The sequence below is a fragment of the Drosophila simulans genome, chromosome X, assembly GCF_016746395.2.
Source record: "Drosophila simulans strain w501 chromosome X, Prin_Dsim_3.1, whole genome shotgun sequence".
Classification (NCBI taxonomy): Eukaryota; Metazoa; Arthropoda; class Insecta; order Diptera; family Drosophilidae; genus Drosophila; species Drosophila simulans.
The window spans coordinates 9208721-9228081 of record NC_052525.2 but is presented as its reverse complement, the minus strand read 5'-3'; the positions used below and the strand labels follow the sequence as shown (position 1 = coordinate 9228081).

The following is a 19361-nucleotide window of genomic DNA, read 5'->3' as shown; positions in this document are numbered from 1 at the left end:
CTGTACTTGTTGGCAATTAACAGATCATGATCACTGTTAATGGGCATCCTTTTAATCTTAACATGGGCTCCCGTTTTCTCCTCTCTCTCTCTCTCTTATTCTCTCTCGCTCTTCCGCCGGCTGACATTGAACTGTGTCAGTGGCAGCGACAACGCCTTGTAATGGGGCGGACTGCGCAGCTCCACTCGCTCAGCCTCTCTTCGCAGCACAGTGGGCAAAGTGGTCTTTCAGATGGAATACGTTTTTATTAGGTAGTAATTCATACTTTTGAAAATGGCAAATATCTTTGCGTCTTAATCTTAAATGTGGAATTTGGTAAATGGTAAACAACTAGATTACCTGTTTGACCCACTGTGCGCTCCTCTTTCTCTTCTGCGCATGCGCAGCAGCTCTGCCGACGCCGACAGAGGCTGCTGGCTGCGTTTCTCGCTGTTTCGCCGTTTGCTGTTCATTGTTTGTTGTCAGTCGACGCGCGTTCATCTCATCTCATCCGCCTTGTGCGCTCGCGTCTGTTCGCTGTGATGTGGAATTAAATTATTATTATTATTTATTTATTTGTTTTTGTGCGTGTGTGTGCAATATAGTGTTTGTTCCAGCGTGTGGGTGTGTGAAAAATGCCGTAAAATGCAGCAAACGCAATGGAATAAGGACAGGCAGGAGGATAGGAACAACAATAGCGGCAGCACGAGCGAGCAGGATAGCGGCTGTCATCGGCGTCTCTTCCTGTGTATTGCCAAGGTGTGTGTCAGTGTGTGCGTGTGTGTGTGCGCACTTCCATCTCATTCTTACATATGACTTTGATTTTTAATTTCTAAGCTTTGCTTTATTTTTCTCTCACCTCAGGAGAGGTTCTGCTCTCTTTTTGCGTGGTTCTCTCTCTAGCACACCAAAAAAAAATGATATAAATTAAAGAAAGAATGAACTTAGTCAGATTACCCTATAATGTTGGGTTCTATTAAGTTTAAAGTTTTTTTTTGTCAAGCGAAATGCACATTAAAGTTACTTAAATTCTCTCAATATTATATATTTACTGCCAATGTCTTTTCCTCCTGTGTAGTCTCTCTCTTCTTGCATCGTTTTTTCTTTTCCTGCGCTATTTATAGATAGTTTTTCTTGCCTTTTTGGCTCCTTCTGTTCCTTTTCAACTTGTTGCGCTCTCTCAAGCTTCAAGATGTGTTCTTCTGCTGTTCTTTCTTCTCTAGTTCATTAGCATCGAACAAAGACTTCTGCGAAGTTGGTTTCTTTCCACCTGAAAATTACCGGGAAAGCGAGATGAACACACTCACTCACTTATCTCAGATGCTGTATTTGTCTTAAGAGAGAAAGAATGGATCCATTTGAGTTATACGAAGTAGCTATCTTATCTCAACTGGTGTTAAAAAAATCGAGTATCTAATTGCCTAATACCGAGAAACAAGAGAGTCAGATCTACGAAATTAAGATATGGCTAATGGTATTTTTTTCACTAGCCATTAAATTAGAAAAATGTTCAAGTACAACCATTTTCTATCAATTGCCCCTTTAATACTATATTTCATCAAGTTCAGTCAGAGTTGGCTTACTCATTCAAAGCCCTATGGAATTTGTTGTTATTACAAAACACCTACACCTTGCGTTTCCGTATGTTGCACTTAAAAATTCTAATTACTCATACGTTTCTTCCCATGAAATATGCTTACAGATAGTTTCGAAAATTCAAAGCAGTTGTTGTTTTTGGTAGTATGAAATCATGTTCCATTAGCTTTTTTAGCCGCGTAATCCAACAGCTGGTTTCTGTTTTTTCCACCTCGCATTTCTTTTGCTATTGGCCAAGTTCCGTTTGGAACTCGGATTCGAACCCATATGTAACACATCTCATCGCACAAGAAACCCAAGAAACATGAGGCGAACGGGGGACTCGACATCAATTCGCATGCAAATGAAATTTCGCCGCTTCTTCGTTGGATTTCTTTCTAAAAGCATTTGTTCATATGCAAATGGGCGTGGCGAAAGGGGGGGCTAGCTAAGAGGGGGGGCTCTGAGGATAGACAATGAAGATAAACCGTTTGAAAAGCATAGTTGTTGTTCTTGAATGAAGTCTTGGTTTTAATGAATCTTGAAATTGGAATTTATTTGTAATAGAATGTCTCTAATAACATAATATTTTCTTTCAAACAAAATTTGTATAGTCTTATGCGACTATTACTGAGTGGTTCGCCTTAGAGAGGTCATACTGTAGCGGCAACATATGAACTGAGCGGTCTTTTGTCCAGCTCCAAGTTGCCACCATCCGCCATGGGGTCAGCTCTTCTCCGCTCCGCTTGTCATCCCACAAACCCCACCATATCACGCCCCGTAAACCAATTTGCGACTGCGCATTCAGCGGAAGCATAATAAATGCGCTTTAGCAGAGCATTTCGAATCAATTGCGAAAGTGTGAAAGGAAGTAGCCCCTCCTGCGAAAAACCCCTTCGTTGTCCGTCCTTTCCTGCTGGAAACTGTGCAATATTCTCAGACAACAATCTGTCAGCAATATCCTGCATCCTGTGAAAGGAAATCGTCGAAAGGAGCCGGAATGAAGCCATAAATAATGGCGAAAGCCTCGTTTGATGATCCTGTGGGAGGGTCTGGTGCATTCACTTAATGGGGGTTAATATCCGAACTCGCTGAATGGCTACAGTAAGGGAAATGGAAATTCAAAACAAAGCGAAAGGGGTAGGTGTGATAAAGATGGACTTTTGTTTAAATTCTACTCTAAGCAATCTGTACGTGGCTTTGAAGTGTAGCAATTTAACTTTGCGGATGGTTAAATAGTTAATAATATACGGATTCTAAAGCTGTGTTTCCCCTTTTTCTCGTGACCGACCAACTGTTGTCAACTCACTGACCAAGTGCAATTCAGCGTTAAATATATATGTACATATTCTGATTTAATGCTCCATTTGCTACAGAGCAATTGTTTACGACCAGATTAGTCAGCAATGAAATCATAAATGATGAGTGATCTGTGCGCGGTAACTGCCATGTTGATCAGACAGATAGATATGGCTGCTGCTCGATGGTAGTTAGTTTCTCCAACCAATCTGCATGGTGTTTGGTCTATGGGCTTCAGTTTTTCCCCAAGCGAATCTAACTAACTATCTGGCTGACTGAGAGTTTTCCGATCGCTGATCGTTGGCTGATTTTCAGAACAAGCAGCAACCAGTGGCTTTCATGCTCAGAGTCCGTTAACAGAAGAGTCTTCTCCAGAGATCGGAGACACCGATTTAGCCATGGCCCCAAGCGGTTTTACAGTTTCCAGGTAGAACCGAACTAACCGAACGATCCGAACGAAACGGATTGGAACAGTTTTGCCAGGTCTGTCGCTTTTACTTTGCATGCAAACAGTTAAGAAGACTGGTCGTAGTTGTTGGTTCGTTGGTTGGTTGTTGCTCTATTAACTGGCTCTGGCCAAAAGATTTACGTTGACTGTAATCATAACCATAACCAGAACTCAAACTCGAACTGTGCACCGAAACCGGAAGTGAGTGAACCGCCTTCCGTCTTCACGAGCTGCTTTCTAGATTTCTTTCTTTAGCATCAGGCTAATTGACAAACAATCTTTTGTTTATGCTGATGCTTTAAGCGATATGTTAAGAAGTTATTCCTGCACCCGTACTTTATCCATTTTTAATAACAATAGGTTAAAAAATTTAAAAAATTAAGATTAATTATTCGTTTTCTTCAACATATTAAAAGCTCCTCCAGAACAAAACAAACTAATGATCTTCTGTAAGCGTTTCTCACTTGATTGATTGAGATATTTTCATGGAAATCAGCAGCATACACATCACGTATGTATGTCCACCCCCTGCTGACCCATTCCATTGAACTTAGTCACAAATCCGGGGCATTCGGGCGACTCTCTCCGATAAACCTTTTTGATTTCCAGTCCGGCCCCGCCCGCTCCGCTGCGCCCCCGTGATCCCCGCGTGCCAAAAGTGAAAGTAGCGCCCGCGGGGCCATTAGCGGGTATCCAAAATTAGACACGACTTGGTGACCTGTTGGCCTAGGCCAGCTACTAACTGCAAGTAAACAACAAACCCACAACCGACGGATGACACATCATAAACAAACACTGCATACCCACTTCCACTCAGTATGTGTGTTTGTTTTTTTTTTTTTTTGCTTTGCTTTGCTTTGCAAAGTAAATAGTCCAATTACGGATCAAAGGACTTGAATTTCGACTCCTGAATGGATTTATTTAGTCATTTCCCTCGAAACGAATGAATTGAATATCTTATGTCATAACAGGGGCTTAATGTTCCAGACTCCGTTGCGATAATGTATTCGTAGAAAGAGGCGAGATAAACAAACGTGATCGCTGTGAAAGAGGTGAGGATCATAAATACGATGACGCATAGCATCGCTCACCTCTCTTTTGGGTCCACATCATCCGAATCCGTTTCAAAGGAATCCCTGGACCCGCACAGTGGGAAAAATTAGATGCTAAAAACGGAATTACTTAAAAATTTGTAATGATTATGATATAAGTAATCCATTATCTTTAGCAAGAAAACATTTTCTACGAAAACATCATTTCAGTAACGGCCTTCGGTTTTCTCGTAAAAAAAAGCTTGCAAATTCCATTGCAAAAATTAATGACTATTTTCCAATATTTGTCGTGAACTTGCACTTTTTTTTCGTGTTGCAAAAAATACAAATTAATTGGTGACAATTCGCACGAGTACGTGAGCTGCTAGAGTAATTCATGCTAATTGATAGGCTGCGTTTCATTGAATGGGAACTTCTGCGAACTCTTCGCGCAGATAAAAAGCTCGAGTTCTCACGAACACAATTTGCTAGATAACTTATCGCTAGCCGCAGCACTAATCAAACATCGATGTTATCGCCGATCTGGCCCACTGTTCACCGGTCGAAGGGTGACATATGGTGGCTCCGGTTCCGTCTCTGTCTCCGCCGGCGACTCCCGCATGACTCAAATTGTTGGTATGCCTCCGCTGGCGCCGCCCGCGTCTCCGCTTCCGAGAAAACGCTCAACGTGTGCTCTGCCCCTGCAGTTCGTTAACCGCAGCAGCGCAGCGGCGGAGCACTTAGCGAAAAATTCTAGGAGTCTTCTTTAAATAAAATTTTCCTCCCAGCAAATTGTAAGCATCATGCTAGGATTCCATTTTGAACCGAAATGACTCACTGAAAAACCTGTTGGTCTTAACACAAGACGTGCGTTTCTCCCGGTGTAACCGCTATCAGTCAGTCGATGACGATGACGACGCCGACAGCGCTGTTTTCCGCTCTGCCCGACGATCGAATCCAAGTGGTCGCGACTGTTTGCAGTTTTCAGTATCCAAGAAACTTCGGACGCGGCGTGTCGCGAAAAGGGAAGTGCGAAGTGGCCAATAGTGAAGATCGATCAGGAGGGACTCCATATCTATTTCGGTGCCCAAAGGATATATCCTATTTTTGTTCAGGTGTCTTGATAGTGCGAATGATCTATATGTGATTTGAGTTGAACACTAACAGACAGACCATGGTGCATCTGTATCAACGACGTCGCAACCGCGAACAGGTGGGTTATGATCCGTTCCAATGGGCTCCAAACGGTACCATTCAGTTCCGTTCTACGTTTTGTAATGTATATATAGATACACATTGCTCGTGGTCGTGTCTGGCATATGGATTGTCTAATTAGTTGGTGCAGAAAATCGCTAGCATAGGGAAGACGCAGCTATTGTTTGTATTAAATGAATCAATTTTCAGTCGATGAAATTCGCACCTGTTCAATGGCAAGCAAAAAAGAAGCGGCGTACAAAAAACATTGGAAATCCGATAACAAGAGAGTCAGATAAAGAAATAATGCCTCAATTGGTTCCCCAATAATGACGAATTGCTTTAATTGAGCAATTCTCACAAGCGAATAATGTTTTAATTTCGTTGATCCGATACTTTCGTGGCGTGTATCGAATTGCATTAACCTTGATGGGAAACGGGGTCAAAAGACCTCCCTCCCCAGAATAACGATTGACCCATTAAGAAGCGAATGAAACTTGCACTTTTCACTAGGAGTACAAATGTATGTACACTGTACACCCAAAGATATAAAAACATTGCCGATTACTTGCGGAAATTGCCAGAGACAGAAGATTATTCGACTGAAAGCGGAAAAGCCAAAAGGTGGCACATCTGTTGATATTTCCCATTTACACACTTAATCTCGCCCCATTTCGAGGCAGATAAGGTGGGCCACAGTGCAATAGCACTGCACAATGTGCATACTGTATACATAGTGCAGTATATATATATATATATGTACATATATAAATATACGGCAGCATTATAGCCAATGATGTGATCATAGGCGTGAGGCATTAGCTTAAAATGAAGGATGATCACCGTGTTTAATTGCACAGCATCACGAAGTCGTGAGAACACAGAGTTTGCATCACTCCATAAACTGCACAAATTTACGATCCGCGGGCTCTGAACTAGTTCCGCTGATCATAAAGTCGGCGGTTTTATTGATCTGCACGCCGTTGGCAATCCTATTTAATGCCAATGCCCATGAATCAAATGGGCAATGGCAAAGCGGAAACCAGTTGACCACTTTATGTGTGTCAGAGTGACAGAACTAGTTCCGTAATTTAACCAATTGTCGTAAATTCACTTGGTTATGATGGAGGTCCCATCGAAGTTTAACCCGTTCTCTTACTGCAGATGCATTTAACGAGGCTATCTTTTCAGATCTCCAAGATATTTGCGAAGATACTGAATTTATGCGATAAACTTGCACTGTCATAGTAGTAGTAGTTATTTCCATAAATTCGTAATGTAATGGAATCGAATTAAAAATCGGTGTGTTTTTTTTTTAAATACTCATGTGGTAATTCCTTTTGATTTCCATTCTGGAAACTATTAATTCATTTTTTCGTGGAACATATGCAAAAATATTTATAGTATTCCTAGCTTTTCTCAGAAAACTTATTTATTAGAGGTCGTAATTACTACGCAACCTAATCAATTCACTAGAAGTGTATTTTGATAAAATTGATTTAGGACTCATAAACAATTAATATGTATATTTTTGCTTTCAGGCTGTGAAACAATTCATTGATCTCTGCAACAATCTAGGTGCTAACTGCAGCACGACGACAACCACATCCCCGTCAACTTCCTCCTCTTCAGCCAGCAGCACGCAGAACTTAATAGCAGTAGTGCCGCCACAGTTGCAGCAGCTTCAGGTGCAATTACCGGCGCCAGGTGGAGGTGGAGGTGGAGGAGGAGGAGCAGGTGCAGGAGGAGGTGGCGGTGGGGGAGCGGCGCCTGTGAGGCGCCACATCTCGCATACGACAGCCGTGAAGTTTCTGTACGCCCGTAAATTCGATATACCGCGAGCTGTCTCGCTGTACGAACAGCATGAACAGATCCGCCTGAAGGAGTATCTGTATAACATCGATCCGGATGTGGAGCCCTTGCGCTCCGAGTTGCAGACCGGCAAGTTCACAATCCTGGTGAGTGGTGACATATTTCCGCATCTACTCCAGGAATGCGTTGATAATCATTTCCGTTTCTGATTTCAGCCCGCACGCACTTCCAGTGGCGCTGCCATCGCCCTTTTCACCGCCAATCGACACAGTCCGCTGAGCGTTTCGCACACAACCACGCTGCAGGGCATCGTCTATCAGCTGGACAGTGCGCTCCAGGATTCGGAGACGCAGCGTGCCGGTCTCGTATTTATCTACGACATGAGCGGCTCCAAGTATTCCAACTTCGACTACGACCTCTCCCAGAAGATTCTCACACTGCTCAAGGTGAGTTTCGATCGGCCAGCGTGGCATACTTTTGGGCAGCCAGCGCGAAATTGCTAGAGGGATCAAGAAACTATATAAAAAGTGAATCTTTACTATGCATAGAGCTTCGAGGATGCAATCGCTAACTAGTTTTTAATTGAATGTCGATTTTAAATGACCATAGTTATCGGGTATCTACTTTTAGGATCTTTCAATGGTAGCTTTATACTAGCAGTTGGTTGGTTCCAAAAAAAGAATATGAATGAGTTCAGCTTAAGATTAACGGCTTATCTGTAATTTTTACTGTCAAACTATAGTTATCTGATTTCATGTAGAAGATGTTCTCAAATATTTTACGATTATGCGAGACTAGTTTCATGTACTTGTTGTTTAAGAACTGAGTCATTAGCCTTATATTATGGAGAATCCGACACATTTCCAGGTGGCTCGCATGTCATCACAGTGCCTGCCCCCTGCAGTTTTGCCCCATTGTGTCGCACTTCCGGCTCGTGGCAAGTCAAAAGTCAACGCAACCCAATCCCAGCTTGCCCCACAAAGGCACGAAGCGTGGCACACGGTGGTCTCTGAAATTAAAATATTAAACATGCCTCTATTAATGCAAAAGATATTTCCCATTTGGTATGTGCTTTTTTCGTGTGCCATATGCGGATTTTTTTTTTGTTTTTTTCTGCCATTTTTGTCGTATCTGTGAATCAGTATACGCGCATCCAACTATCCGTGGTTTCTGTGCCAAGTGGCCTGTGGATTCTCTATCAACGGAATGGAGGAAAAATGTCTTCAAGCTGAAAATTTCTGTCTCGTTTCGTTGGCTTTTCATGTCATGCGTCAAATGTATTTCTTGTTTTTTTTTTTTTTCATATTTACTTTGTGGTTCACGTTGATTGAAGGAAAGTGGGAGGGATCCATGAAGTGGGTATTGGGCAAGTTCCTAATTTATTTGGCTCTTTATTTTCGGCTGGTTTCTCAACAGTCTTTGTTTTATAGTTGAAAACAGAGGGAGCTTACAACACAACAATCATTTTATAAGTGAGCTTGATATCAGCTCAATAATAGATGCTATTATTTAATAGAGTAATGTAAATTATAGATTGTGTAAAAATAAAAAGGTATGACCCCTCTCTATAGGAATTTATTTTTTTTAATTGCTTTGAAAACTGTAAAGTGTGGGCCCTTTGAGTGCTGTTGTGGCGTTCTCTATTATTCTGCTTTTCCGCCCATAAAAGTTAGTTATTCGCATTGTTTTTTTACATGAACTCCCATAAAATATTACTGTCGTACCTGACTCGGAAATCCTTGTTGGAGGAAGAAGTTGAGTGCACACAATCAGCGCTGCAACAAAAAAACTAGAAACCTACTCTATATACACATACCCACGCACACACACGCACAAGGTAGAGATGAGTAGTTGCTGGTGGGCGGTGGTCCTGAGCGTGGGCGTGGCAGTCGCAGCATGACCGCGTGGGCGGAAGCATTCGTCTGCCCACGCAAATGAATGAAAGCAACTACGCCGGCTAAGTCACACACACAAAGTAAGACGTAATTTTGATTGGGGACAGCCCACTGTCACCAGCCCCTTTTCAACTATTTGCATTAAATAAATAAAACAACAACAGGTAGCTATCATCATCCCTGTTTTCCTTCCTTTTTTCCTTTTCTTTTATTGTTGCTGCTGTCGCTGCCTTGTTTTCCATTTCATTTGCGTTCCGTTTGCTCGAGTCCCACATTTTTGTGCTCTTTGCTGTTTTGATGTTTGTCTTGAAATTGCGTTCTACTTGTCGTCCAACTGGCTATGTACAGTTAACAGAGATCGTACCTCGAACGAAAGTATATATATAGATATATATATACGGTATATTTGTAAGTGTTATGGGGACCCAGAGAAATCGCCGGCCGGCATTGAAAGTCCGCGGACATTGCAGTCTCTCGACATATTTCGCTAAATTTGCCAAAAGGCCTCTTCAGGTGTATATGTATGAATAAACATTTACATTGGTGTTTATCTACCTACCCATATTTGTATACATAATCTTCCCACTCAGATGTACAGACTGCGTTAGACAAATGTCAATCGTTATTGGCTATCTAATATTATCTCATAATATTTTCATTAGAATTTCGTTATGATATTTTCATTAGAAGTGTATCTATCTTTATAATCCTTGATAAAGGTTATTACGATTTTGGGAGAAAATAACAACTATTACAAAAGATGCTTTCAAAAGTATATAAAAGTATACAACCCACGCTATATACAATAATTCATTTTAAAATGATGCTATTGTGGCGCTATTTTTCTGGACTCAACTGTTTAAATACATATCCATCTATATATATATGAATTCCATTCTGCCACGAAAATCAAAACGCACAAAATAAAGTTAACAATGAAAACGATTCGGCGTGGGCGAGCTCTTCCCTCGCAAATGGAACGCCACTGGTCAGAGGGAGATGGTTGAATGGTTGGAGAGGAGAGGAAGTGCGGGAGAATGAGAGTGTCCAATAAGCGTTCTCTTTGACGCGTGTCTAAGGCATTTTTTTTCGTTATTTCATTTTTGGGCTTAAGAGAGAGCGGGCGGAAGATAAGTTGCGTTGGCGGCAAGCCCGAATGCCGTGACGTCATGGGTACGGAAAGAGACGAGGAAAAGCGCGGCAACTCTGTCGTGTACCAAGGCGCGTATGCGCAATATTTTTAGGGCCATCACGCATACGCAGCGTTGTCCCAATGTGAAGATGGAAGCGATCGTGGCACGCACACACACCCACACTCGTGCAGAGAGTGGAATGTGCCCACGCGTTTTCACTCTCACTTTTACACAGAGAGTGTGGAAGTGTGAGAGAGACGGTGTTTATGCGTAGCACTGTTTATGAAACAAAAAATCATAAAAAAAAGGAAAATATTTTATATTTTAAACGTGGGACTTACAACGCCCAACTTTGATTTAGATATGTATGTCCGAACATGTGAATATGACAAATCCACAATGTTGATATTTAATAATTCATGAAATTTATGGCATAAACCTGGTGTGAGAGATATAGAGAGAGCACGTAGAGAGCAAAGCTTTAAAGCGCGCTCTTTTTCACTGTGTCGCTGGTGGCTATCTTACGCTTTTGCTTGATTAACTAATTCAGTTGGCGTGTTCTAGTCGAACGTTATAGATTGTATCCAAAAGCACCCACTATCCCAAAGAAATACAAACGGAAAAGAGCGGTTAAAATGTGCGTACACCTGGAAAAGTCATTTCCCATTTTCGATGCACGCGCGCTAAAGTTTTCGTGTTTAATTTAGTTTTTTTTTTTTTTTTTTTTGTAACATTTTTGTTGCCCCCGTTTTGTTATTGGCTGCTGCACTTGGCCCACAAACACTTGATCAAACAGTGATTGACGGCGGGATAATTTGGTCGTATTTATAGATCACATCGTTCGCAAGAAAATCGGCGGGCAGTTCATTCATTCAGTTGGGTTAAATGCGATGACGCCGTCGATATGTTAACGCTATTGTTATTGTTGGCCGCTCGGCTGGCTGACTGGCTAGCTGCTGTTTTGTGTTATTTTTACAACGTGCTTTTTGTTGCCACAGCCGTTCGACATTGACGCAAATGTTTAGACCAGATTCGAGCGTCTAAATGCAAATTTATACACCAGAAACTAGAGAATTGTACGCCCTCGGAACGTGGATTACTCTATTTCCGCATTACAAGAGTGGTTCCGGAAAATCCAAACAAAAATTCGCCAAAAAAAAATAGTTGATATAGTTCTAGTTAAAAGTAGTATGCCTTTAAACTTGGAAGTTGATTTCTGATTTATTAATTCTTTCAATGACAACATTTTAATACATATTAACTGACATTATTGCGTAATTCATATTTTTGGACTGTTTATAAAGAAAATACCTTCATTTCCAAAAGCCGTGCTATGGCTAGAGTAAAATGAACTTAAAGAACTTATCTTATCTAAGCAATTAGTATTTTTGGTTGATTTATGATAGCTATTTCCTTCTTTTTAGTCGGGTAATGAGTCCAAAGTGAACTTACTTAATCTGAAAACGAACGTCGGAGAATTCCGAAGGCACAGTCATCAATGCATAGGTCATTTTTGTGAGCATTTTTTTTTTTTTTTTTTTTGTTTTGTGACTTGAAGCACCTCTCCATATAAAGTGAAACGTATTTTGTTTAATCTTTGATGACTTAAACTCTTTATTTGGCAAACTACATCAATATGAAACGATGAAGACATTTAGACAAACTCAGAATTGTTTTCAAACTCTATCCTTTTTTAGTTGGAAAGTCTGTACATTACTTTTCGATATCACTTCCAAATGGACCTAATTTTATTGAGTGGTCTGAGGCTTCAAATATCCCTGCTTTCTAAGCGGGGCTGGCAACCCTGTTTGCCGACTTTAACCACTTGAGCCACCCACTCGCGAGCAATCGACAGCTGCATCGCATGCAACCTTGCACTCGCAAAACCACCCTTAGCGCTACTACGGCTCTCACCTTCGCTCTCGCGCTTCCTTTCTCCCTCGTCCCTCGCTCTCCCAACAACCCCCTGGTGTCCACCAGGGTTGCCAGAGAGAGGGCGAGCGCTGCCCACCGACCCGCTCGTCCGCTCTTTTCCGCCGATGGTGGTGGCAAAAGAAAGAGAGCGCGTGCGCCGAGAACGCAGCCGCAAAATAGCGAACGGGGAAAAAAAATAGCTGAAAAAACCAAAACGAAGCGAAAAAAATAAAATAAAGCAGCCGCAGCAGTCAGACGTAGTTCAGCTTTCCACGACGACGCGCAACAAACAAACGACATAAAGAAAAGCGAGAAAATCCAATGAAACGCAGCGGCCAAGAAGAGACAACTCAGAGGCGTAGGAAAATCGAAATATTGAAAAACTGAACTGACGATAAAAAGCCAACGAAATGCTTTCCAAATTGTTGCTCAATCGGAAAACCTTTTGCTAAAGTGCTTAAACATTCTTATCTTTTTTTCCAAGTGCAAAGAAAAGTGGAAAACTCTCGGTGCGTGAGTGTGCGTTTGTGTGTGTATGTGTGTATCTGAAATCAGCTTTAGTTTGTTGAATGTTCCACACGCAATTTGCAGCAACAAATTCGCGGATTGCAACCGGGTGAAAAACCTCGCAGAAATCTCGAAAAGTGTAGGGCATAAATTGACAACTGAATAATCAACTGAAATCCCTGGTTAACTTAGAAAATAAAACCCGATCTCAAATGCGTATTTTTGTTTTGTTTTTTCCCTGTTGAAACCCCAACAATCCCAACCCAACCCCCGTGTGTCTGCCGTTTAACCCAAAAGAAGATAGAGAGAGGATGTGCATCCATCCCATTGTGTAATGTGACAAATCGGCGAGAATCAACACGAAAAACAAAAAAGATATAGAAACGCAAGCAAAAAAGTTATGTAAAATTGTTCAATTGAAAGTGCACGCAATTAGCATTTAATTGTGCGAACCAAACTATATATTACAATAAAAATCTGAATAATTAGACAGCGGCGGTTGCGGCAACAACAATAGCAACAACGCGGCAATCAACAACAATCCATAACAACGCCAACGCGCGACTCAGGTACACGATTATACAGATACAGATACAGCCGAGCTGTATATACATACATATATGCACGTATATACATATATATATATATATACTGGGGATATGGACAGATATATGAACAATGATATATATGTACTTGTCGCCTATATGGACAGAGAGTCGCCCCCTGAATGATTTGTAAAGACCTCGCCAAAAAATGTATATTTGTTGTTTTCGCTGTCTTTTGTTTTCAAGGAAATCTATTTTTTTGTTTCTCTGGCTATTTGTAGACAGCAAACATTTAATTTTAATTTGAATTTTGCTTGTGATTCATTAGACTGGGCTTTCACAGTGAATCACGTTTTAAGCTGATCGCGGTGCTTAGGTAAATCACGGCTACTCCATCGTTATTAATCAATAAGCGGCTGAAATCTCGCGGCTTGAGCCCTTGTGCCATTCAATTAGCTAATGCCAAATGCTTTCGAATAGGGGTCGTTGTGTCAAAGTAGGTCACCTAATTGGGTTGGCCCGGCTGGGTGCGAAAATACTGTTGACAGGGGATACTTCCATTCACGAGGCCATGAAAACTAAATAGGGAAATCCAGCATGAGATAGCCAAGATGTATTTATAGTTTACAAATTGATAAAAGCGTGAATAGCTGGTTTATCTATTAAAAATCGAAAATATCGATGTTACCTATCGAACTAATCGTGTTATCTACTTCAAAAGAATGCTATTTAGCTTAGCCAGTTGTTGTTGAACACATTTGTTGATTGGCACTAAAGTTAATCGCTTAGCCAATTTATAGAAAGATATCTTTGGGGTTCTTGGTCGACCATCAATGGCAGGTGATATGCGACTTTTGTTTTCTTTGCGCTTACCTGTCCTCTCCGCTGTTTTCTTTGGCGCAACAAAAGCTGCTGCGGCTGTCATTCGCAGAGCTTGACAAAAATCAACAACAACAATGGCAAATATGCCAATAATACAGGGGCTAAAGCGGTAGAACTGGGTGGAGTACGACGAACGAGGAGGAACAAGTGGAGGCAATCAAATACAGCTGTTGGCGTTCGTTCCACGGCGCGTATACATTTTTTTTTTTGTGCTGCCACTTTTTACTTCTTACCTTTTGATTTATATCCCCCGATGTCTGCTCATATTTGAATGTGTGTACATGTCACAGAGAAAGAGACCCCCTTACAGTGCGTATCAGAATTTTAAGACAGTTGTTCATGCAATGAATAAAATAATTAGAATTGAGGACCTTTATGGATTAGAATTTCATGTTTCAATTGGGACCAGTAATCTGTAGTATACTGAATATATAAAGCTTTAATTATTGTTATGAAGTTATTTAGGAAGCGTATTATCTGAACTATCGATCTTATTTATCGATTGTTATATTTGGTTATTCAACTATCATTAATATTATACGCTTTTTTTTAACCACAAAGAAATTTCTTCGATGAATGACAAACTAGACTGCTTGCACACATGATGATAAATAGTACATTTATTGCATCGATTGCAACCCTTCGACCTTACTATGACAAATGTTTTAAGTATTTATGCCGTGTCTCGAAGGGATTTTCAATTGATTGGTTTGCGGCCTTATAAGCAAATAAGCCTCGCTTCGGTTGGGGTCTCCCACAAGTGTGTGTGTGTGGTGGTCTCCCTGCGTGTGCTTGTGTGTGTGTGAGTTAGTGCCGTCAGTCAATCAGCGTGAAGAGCTCTCCAATTAGCATGGCTTAGCCTGAGCTATCCAATATTGATTCCCCTTACGGATATCTTTGACTTCTCTTCAGTGATTGTTCCACCTGCAGCCGAATAATATTTATTATTTATTTTGTGTACGGCTTAAGCTTTTTTGTCATTTTGTGCCTTTCTACTTGGAAACCTTTTCATCGTAAAGATTTCTGGCTTGGCTGGTTTTTTTTTTTTTTTTTTTGTTTTTTAGCTGTACTTTATGATGAAAAAAAGTGTTAAAAATATATACGAATTTTATTCTTCAATTAGATAATTGAATAACGCTGATTAATCATAACTTATCGATGGCCATTTCCCATGATCTTTTGGCCCCACGTTCGCTTATTCATTTGTCTTTAAGTCTCTTCCTCCCTTTGCTTGCGTCTCTTTGCCTGCTGGTTTATCGGTTTGTTTGCTGTGCGTGCCGCTTTCGCCTTATTCGGCCAACGCCGACGACAAATTCGTTTCATGCCCAAAGACGGGAACAAGCTTAAAACGCATTACCAATTTTGGCCATGGCTAATTTCACATATTTATTTATTGTTTCGCCCCCTTTGAATATGTGGAATATGGCTGAGAAATGGAATGGGCAGAGAAAAGACGTTGTTTCTACTATACTATTTGTTGGGACCGCGTGGCGTATGCTTGATAACATTTTGAACTTTACGCGCGTCGATTCCGCAGAAATTTATGGCTAATTGGCTTCCTTGTGAGTCCCCCTTGACATTTGTATAGATTGCAATTAAATGCCATTGCATGGATTCATTGGAATATGTGCCATACGCCATTTCGGGAATTTCCAAAAGGCGTGGCTAAAATCGACGTCCGATCGCGTAATTCAAGGGATGTTACTTAATAAGCCAGCTTATTTCCATAATTCTCAGTACAGATTGAAAGTGGATTTTGGCACTCGAGCTGAGCTGTTATACACTAAAGTCAATTTTGTGGAAATCGATTTTTTCCACGTTACCCAGATGGTGTTGGAAAGTTCTGTTGCATCCAATGGTGACCAGGCTAATGTTATAGTGTTAACAAATTAAGATGCATACATTTGAAGATCAAATACCTGCACCGTACTACTTATTACTATTAATTTATTTCCGTGCATCTCGGTACCGCCAAAGTTACTAATTTTAGCCTTAGCCCGGAATAAACTTCATATAACAATATACAATTTCTCCGGCATCCCACACACTTTGGCAGCCACGTAACGAGTATGGGAGGCATAAGGACACAGCAGACATGTCGGGATGAATCGGGAGTGAAGCGCATGCCAAGGCACGTTAAGTTGCCCACTTGAGTCCCATCAGGAAAATTTCTCCTGTGTTGTTAGTGCCTCTTTCGGCTTGCCTACCCTAGACGACGGGGGCGTGGCATGTCGGCGGAGGGTGAAGCGGAATAGAAAGGGTGAATCCGGAGACGCGAAGGTGGATGCTTCAAGTTTGTCCCAAGTTTCGTTCAACTTTTGCGCAGACTTTTTGGCCCTCAGGGCAAATAATCTGGCCAAGAACAGCAGCAGTATGTTCACGGTGCTACCTATGCACCATTCCAATATATTTTTTTTTCTTTTTTGTTATTAGTATTTTCCGTATGCTGTGTTTGTCAATTAAATGTGTGCATGGATGGTGGGGCGGCTGACTGAACATTGTGATTGTTATTATTAGATTGCCTGCTATCTCAGCGCCGCCAGCCCCCCAATTGGATTCTAATTGGATGTGGGAACAGTCTCCTCAAGGGGGGGGGGGGGGGGATTCGGAAAAGCGGAAGGGCGCGGGGTGAACAGCTGGGCTTGTGACCCTGAAATGCCAGGCGACAAGTTCGATTTTTGTGCGTTCTTGGTTTTGGTTTCAGTATACATTTCAATATAATATTGTACGACACAAGAAATGAAAACAATCCAAATGCCCAATTATGACTCATAAGCACCCCCCAAAGTTCACATGCGAGAAAAGAATATGAAATGAAATGCTATACAATATTTCCTTATTACTTTTTGTTAGCCATTCAAACTTCTTGAAGGCACGCACCTTGGGCCATTTATTTTTTATTTTATTTATTTATTTATTTATTGCCTCTATTGAGTACCGCTGAAATGCAAATTTTACAAGTTCGGGACATGGGAACTACTTTCCCCTTGATAGACTGCCAAAGTAATGGTAATAAATAGTGTTGCTTACTTTTGAGTAATTAGGCACAAGCATTACTAATACTATATATGTATGGATTAGTTTTTGATTGCTTACTAACGAGCATGGGATTACTTTCATTACTTTTACCTGTGCCTTGTAGCGTAGCCTTGTAGATTATTTATGGAATTTATTGAATTTACTTATTATTCAATATGCAAATTGCGCCACCGAAGGACATGGGATAATATGATAGAATGGCACCTGATCCTTAAGGACAGAAATGAAACAATGATGAAAAGCGAGGCATGGTGATTATTACTGCAAGTATTGAATTAAGAACTTCAAGGGTCTATCGAAATAAGACAATCAAAAGGGAGATTTAAATGTCAGGTTAGAAATAAACTAAAGTTAAAGGCTTCAATTGGTATTATTTGTGTTCTTAGTCCTTCCTACAAGGAGCATTCATAATCTCAGATGTGTGTGTGTGCTGGGATCAAAGTGAAAGTGCACATGCTAACAAACCTAAATGCAAAACAAGAGCATAAAAAGCGAGAGAACGAGGGTTTGAGGAATGAACATGAATATGAAGGTAAAAATTGAGAAGGAAAAGCGGTAGATGAAAGGAAATGCCATTTCTTATACAGTTTTGTATAGGATGTCCGATACGATGCTTCGATGTTTCACCGGATATCCGACATGAAGTCAATTAAATCACAACTTTTTCGAGTCACATGACAATTGACATTCCCAACTGCAGGAAGGAGCTCAACTTCTTTATGTTTGCGTGTGTGTGTGTGCTGTTGTGTAAGATTTGATGATGCAATTCCCGTAGCCATAGAAGAAGAGAAAGAAATTCCACGAAAAAAGGGGTCAGAAGGGGGTGGGGTCAGCCGATGTAATTGAATATGCTGCCAATTAGGGCTTTAAACGGAATTTATTGAGCCAACAGCAGATGCACAAAGCGAAACAATGGGGGGAAAGCGGATAAACGCAGGAGAAAAGACAATATTTTTTAGGTAAACTGCGGGATGAACTTTTAATTAAATTTTCCACAAAAACACATGGATGTGTGTGTGTGTGCGTGTGCCTATATTGGTTGTGATTGTGCGTTTAATTAAAGTGCATTTGCTGTTCTTGTTGTTGTCGGTTGGTTGTAACGCATTTCGGTTGGATATACACATGTACACGTACTTTTTGCCCACTGTGCTTGCTGACCTTAATCTGCTTGCTGCACTGCTTTTGAGGCCAATAAACTAAATAATGATGGCATGGATGATATACATACCTATATACGTGTGTGCACATACTCCGAAAAGCAGAAATACATCGGGAAATAACGAGGAGCCACCCACAGCCCCTTTCTCTCCACCCATCTCTGTCTCATAACTATCTTTCTCGCTCTTGCGCTGGGAAATCACATTTCACCTTTGAGTGAAGCCAAGTTTTCCACTTGTTGTTTTTGCTCTATCTCAATGTGCCATCGACGAAAAATGCCGCAATGAAATTTTCTCAACATTTTCCCAACTGGGTGAAGGTTGCCGGTGCTTTTGCCCCAACAGCCAACCACCATCACCCACTTTTCCTTCTTGCCCACCGAACCGTTGTATGTTGACGCAGTTTTCTTTTAGCCACTTTACCTGGCGGCTTTTCAACTTCATCAAAGCTGCAGCAGTTAGCCAAAAAAAAAATGCACATTTAATCGGTCCTCGAGATAAATGTCCTAATGTATAAAATGTTAGCTTAATATACCATATGTGTTACTTAAGCTGGTTCAGGAAAGTTATAAGCCAATAACCATCAAATATTTACTATTTTAAATTGCTTTCATTTCACCTTAAATTCAATTGAGTGTAGAATGATTGAAAGCATCGTGAAAGGTTTCTCGATTTTTCCAAGAAGTGCGTATCTCTATGTATTCCAGAGCAAGTAATGATGGCTAGCTAAAACTAGAGCATTTCATTGGGGTTGCGTGTTAATTAATAAATGCAAAGTTTTTTAGCCAGAACTCCAACTTGCTTTATCTCACAAGGTTTCCCTGGAAACTGGGTCCCCATACGAACGTGGCCCAATTACAAATATCTCTGGGCTGTGCTATGCGTGGACTTTTGCATCCAGCCAACCCTCGTTTTGGGTCCAATGCACAGCAGTATGCAATATACGATTCC

The 19361-nt window shown here is 41.0% G+C and overlaps 1 protein-coding gene across 4 annotated transcripts in view; it reads left to right on the top strand.

Annotated features, from left to right (window-relative positions):
• Window positions 1-19361, top strand: part of LOC6725561 (tyrosine-protein phosphatase non-receptor type 9) — a 33827-nt gene that overhangs the window by 8997 nt on the left and 5469 nt on the right. The window contains exons 1-3 of one of the 4 annotated variants that reach the window (XM_039297321.2): window positions 450-738; window positions 7068-7484; window positions 7554-7784. In XM_039297321.2, coding sequence (XP_039153255.1) covers window positions 625-738; window positions 7068-7484; window positions 7554-7784 — 762 coding nt within the window. In that variant the 5' untranslated portion in view covers window positions 450-624. Of the gene's footprint in view, window positions 1-449; window positions 739-5318; window positions 5546-7067; window positions 7485-7553; window positions 7785-12472; window positions 13357-19361 lie in introns of those variants that run through there. The other 3 variants (XM_039297322.2, XM_039297323.2, XM_039297324.2) reach the window with 3 other exon arrangements.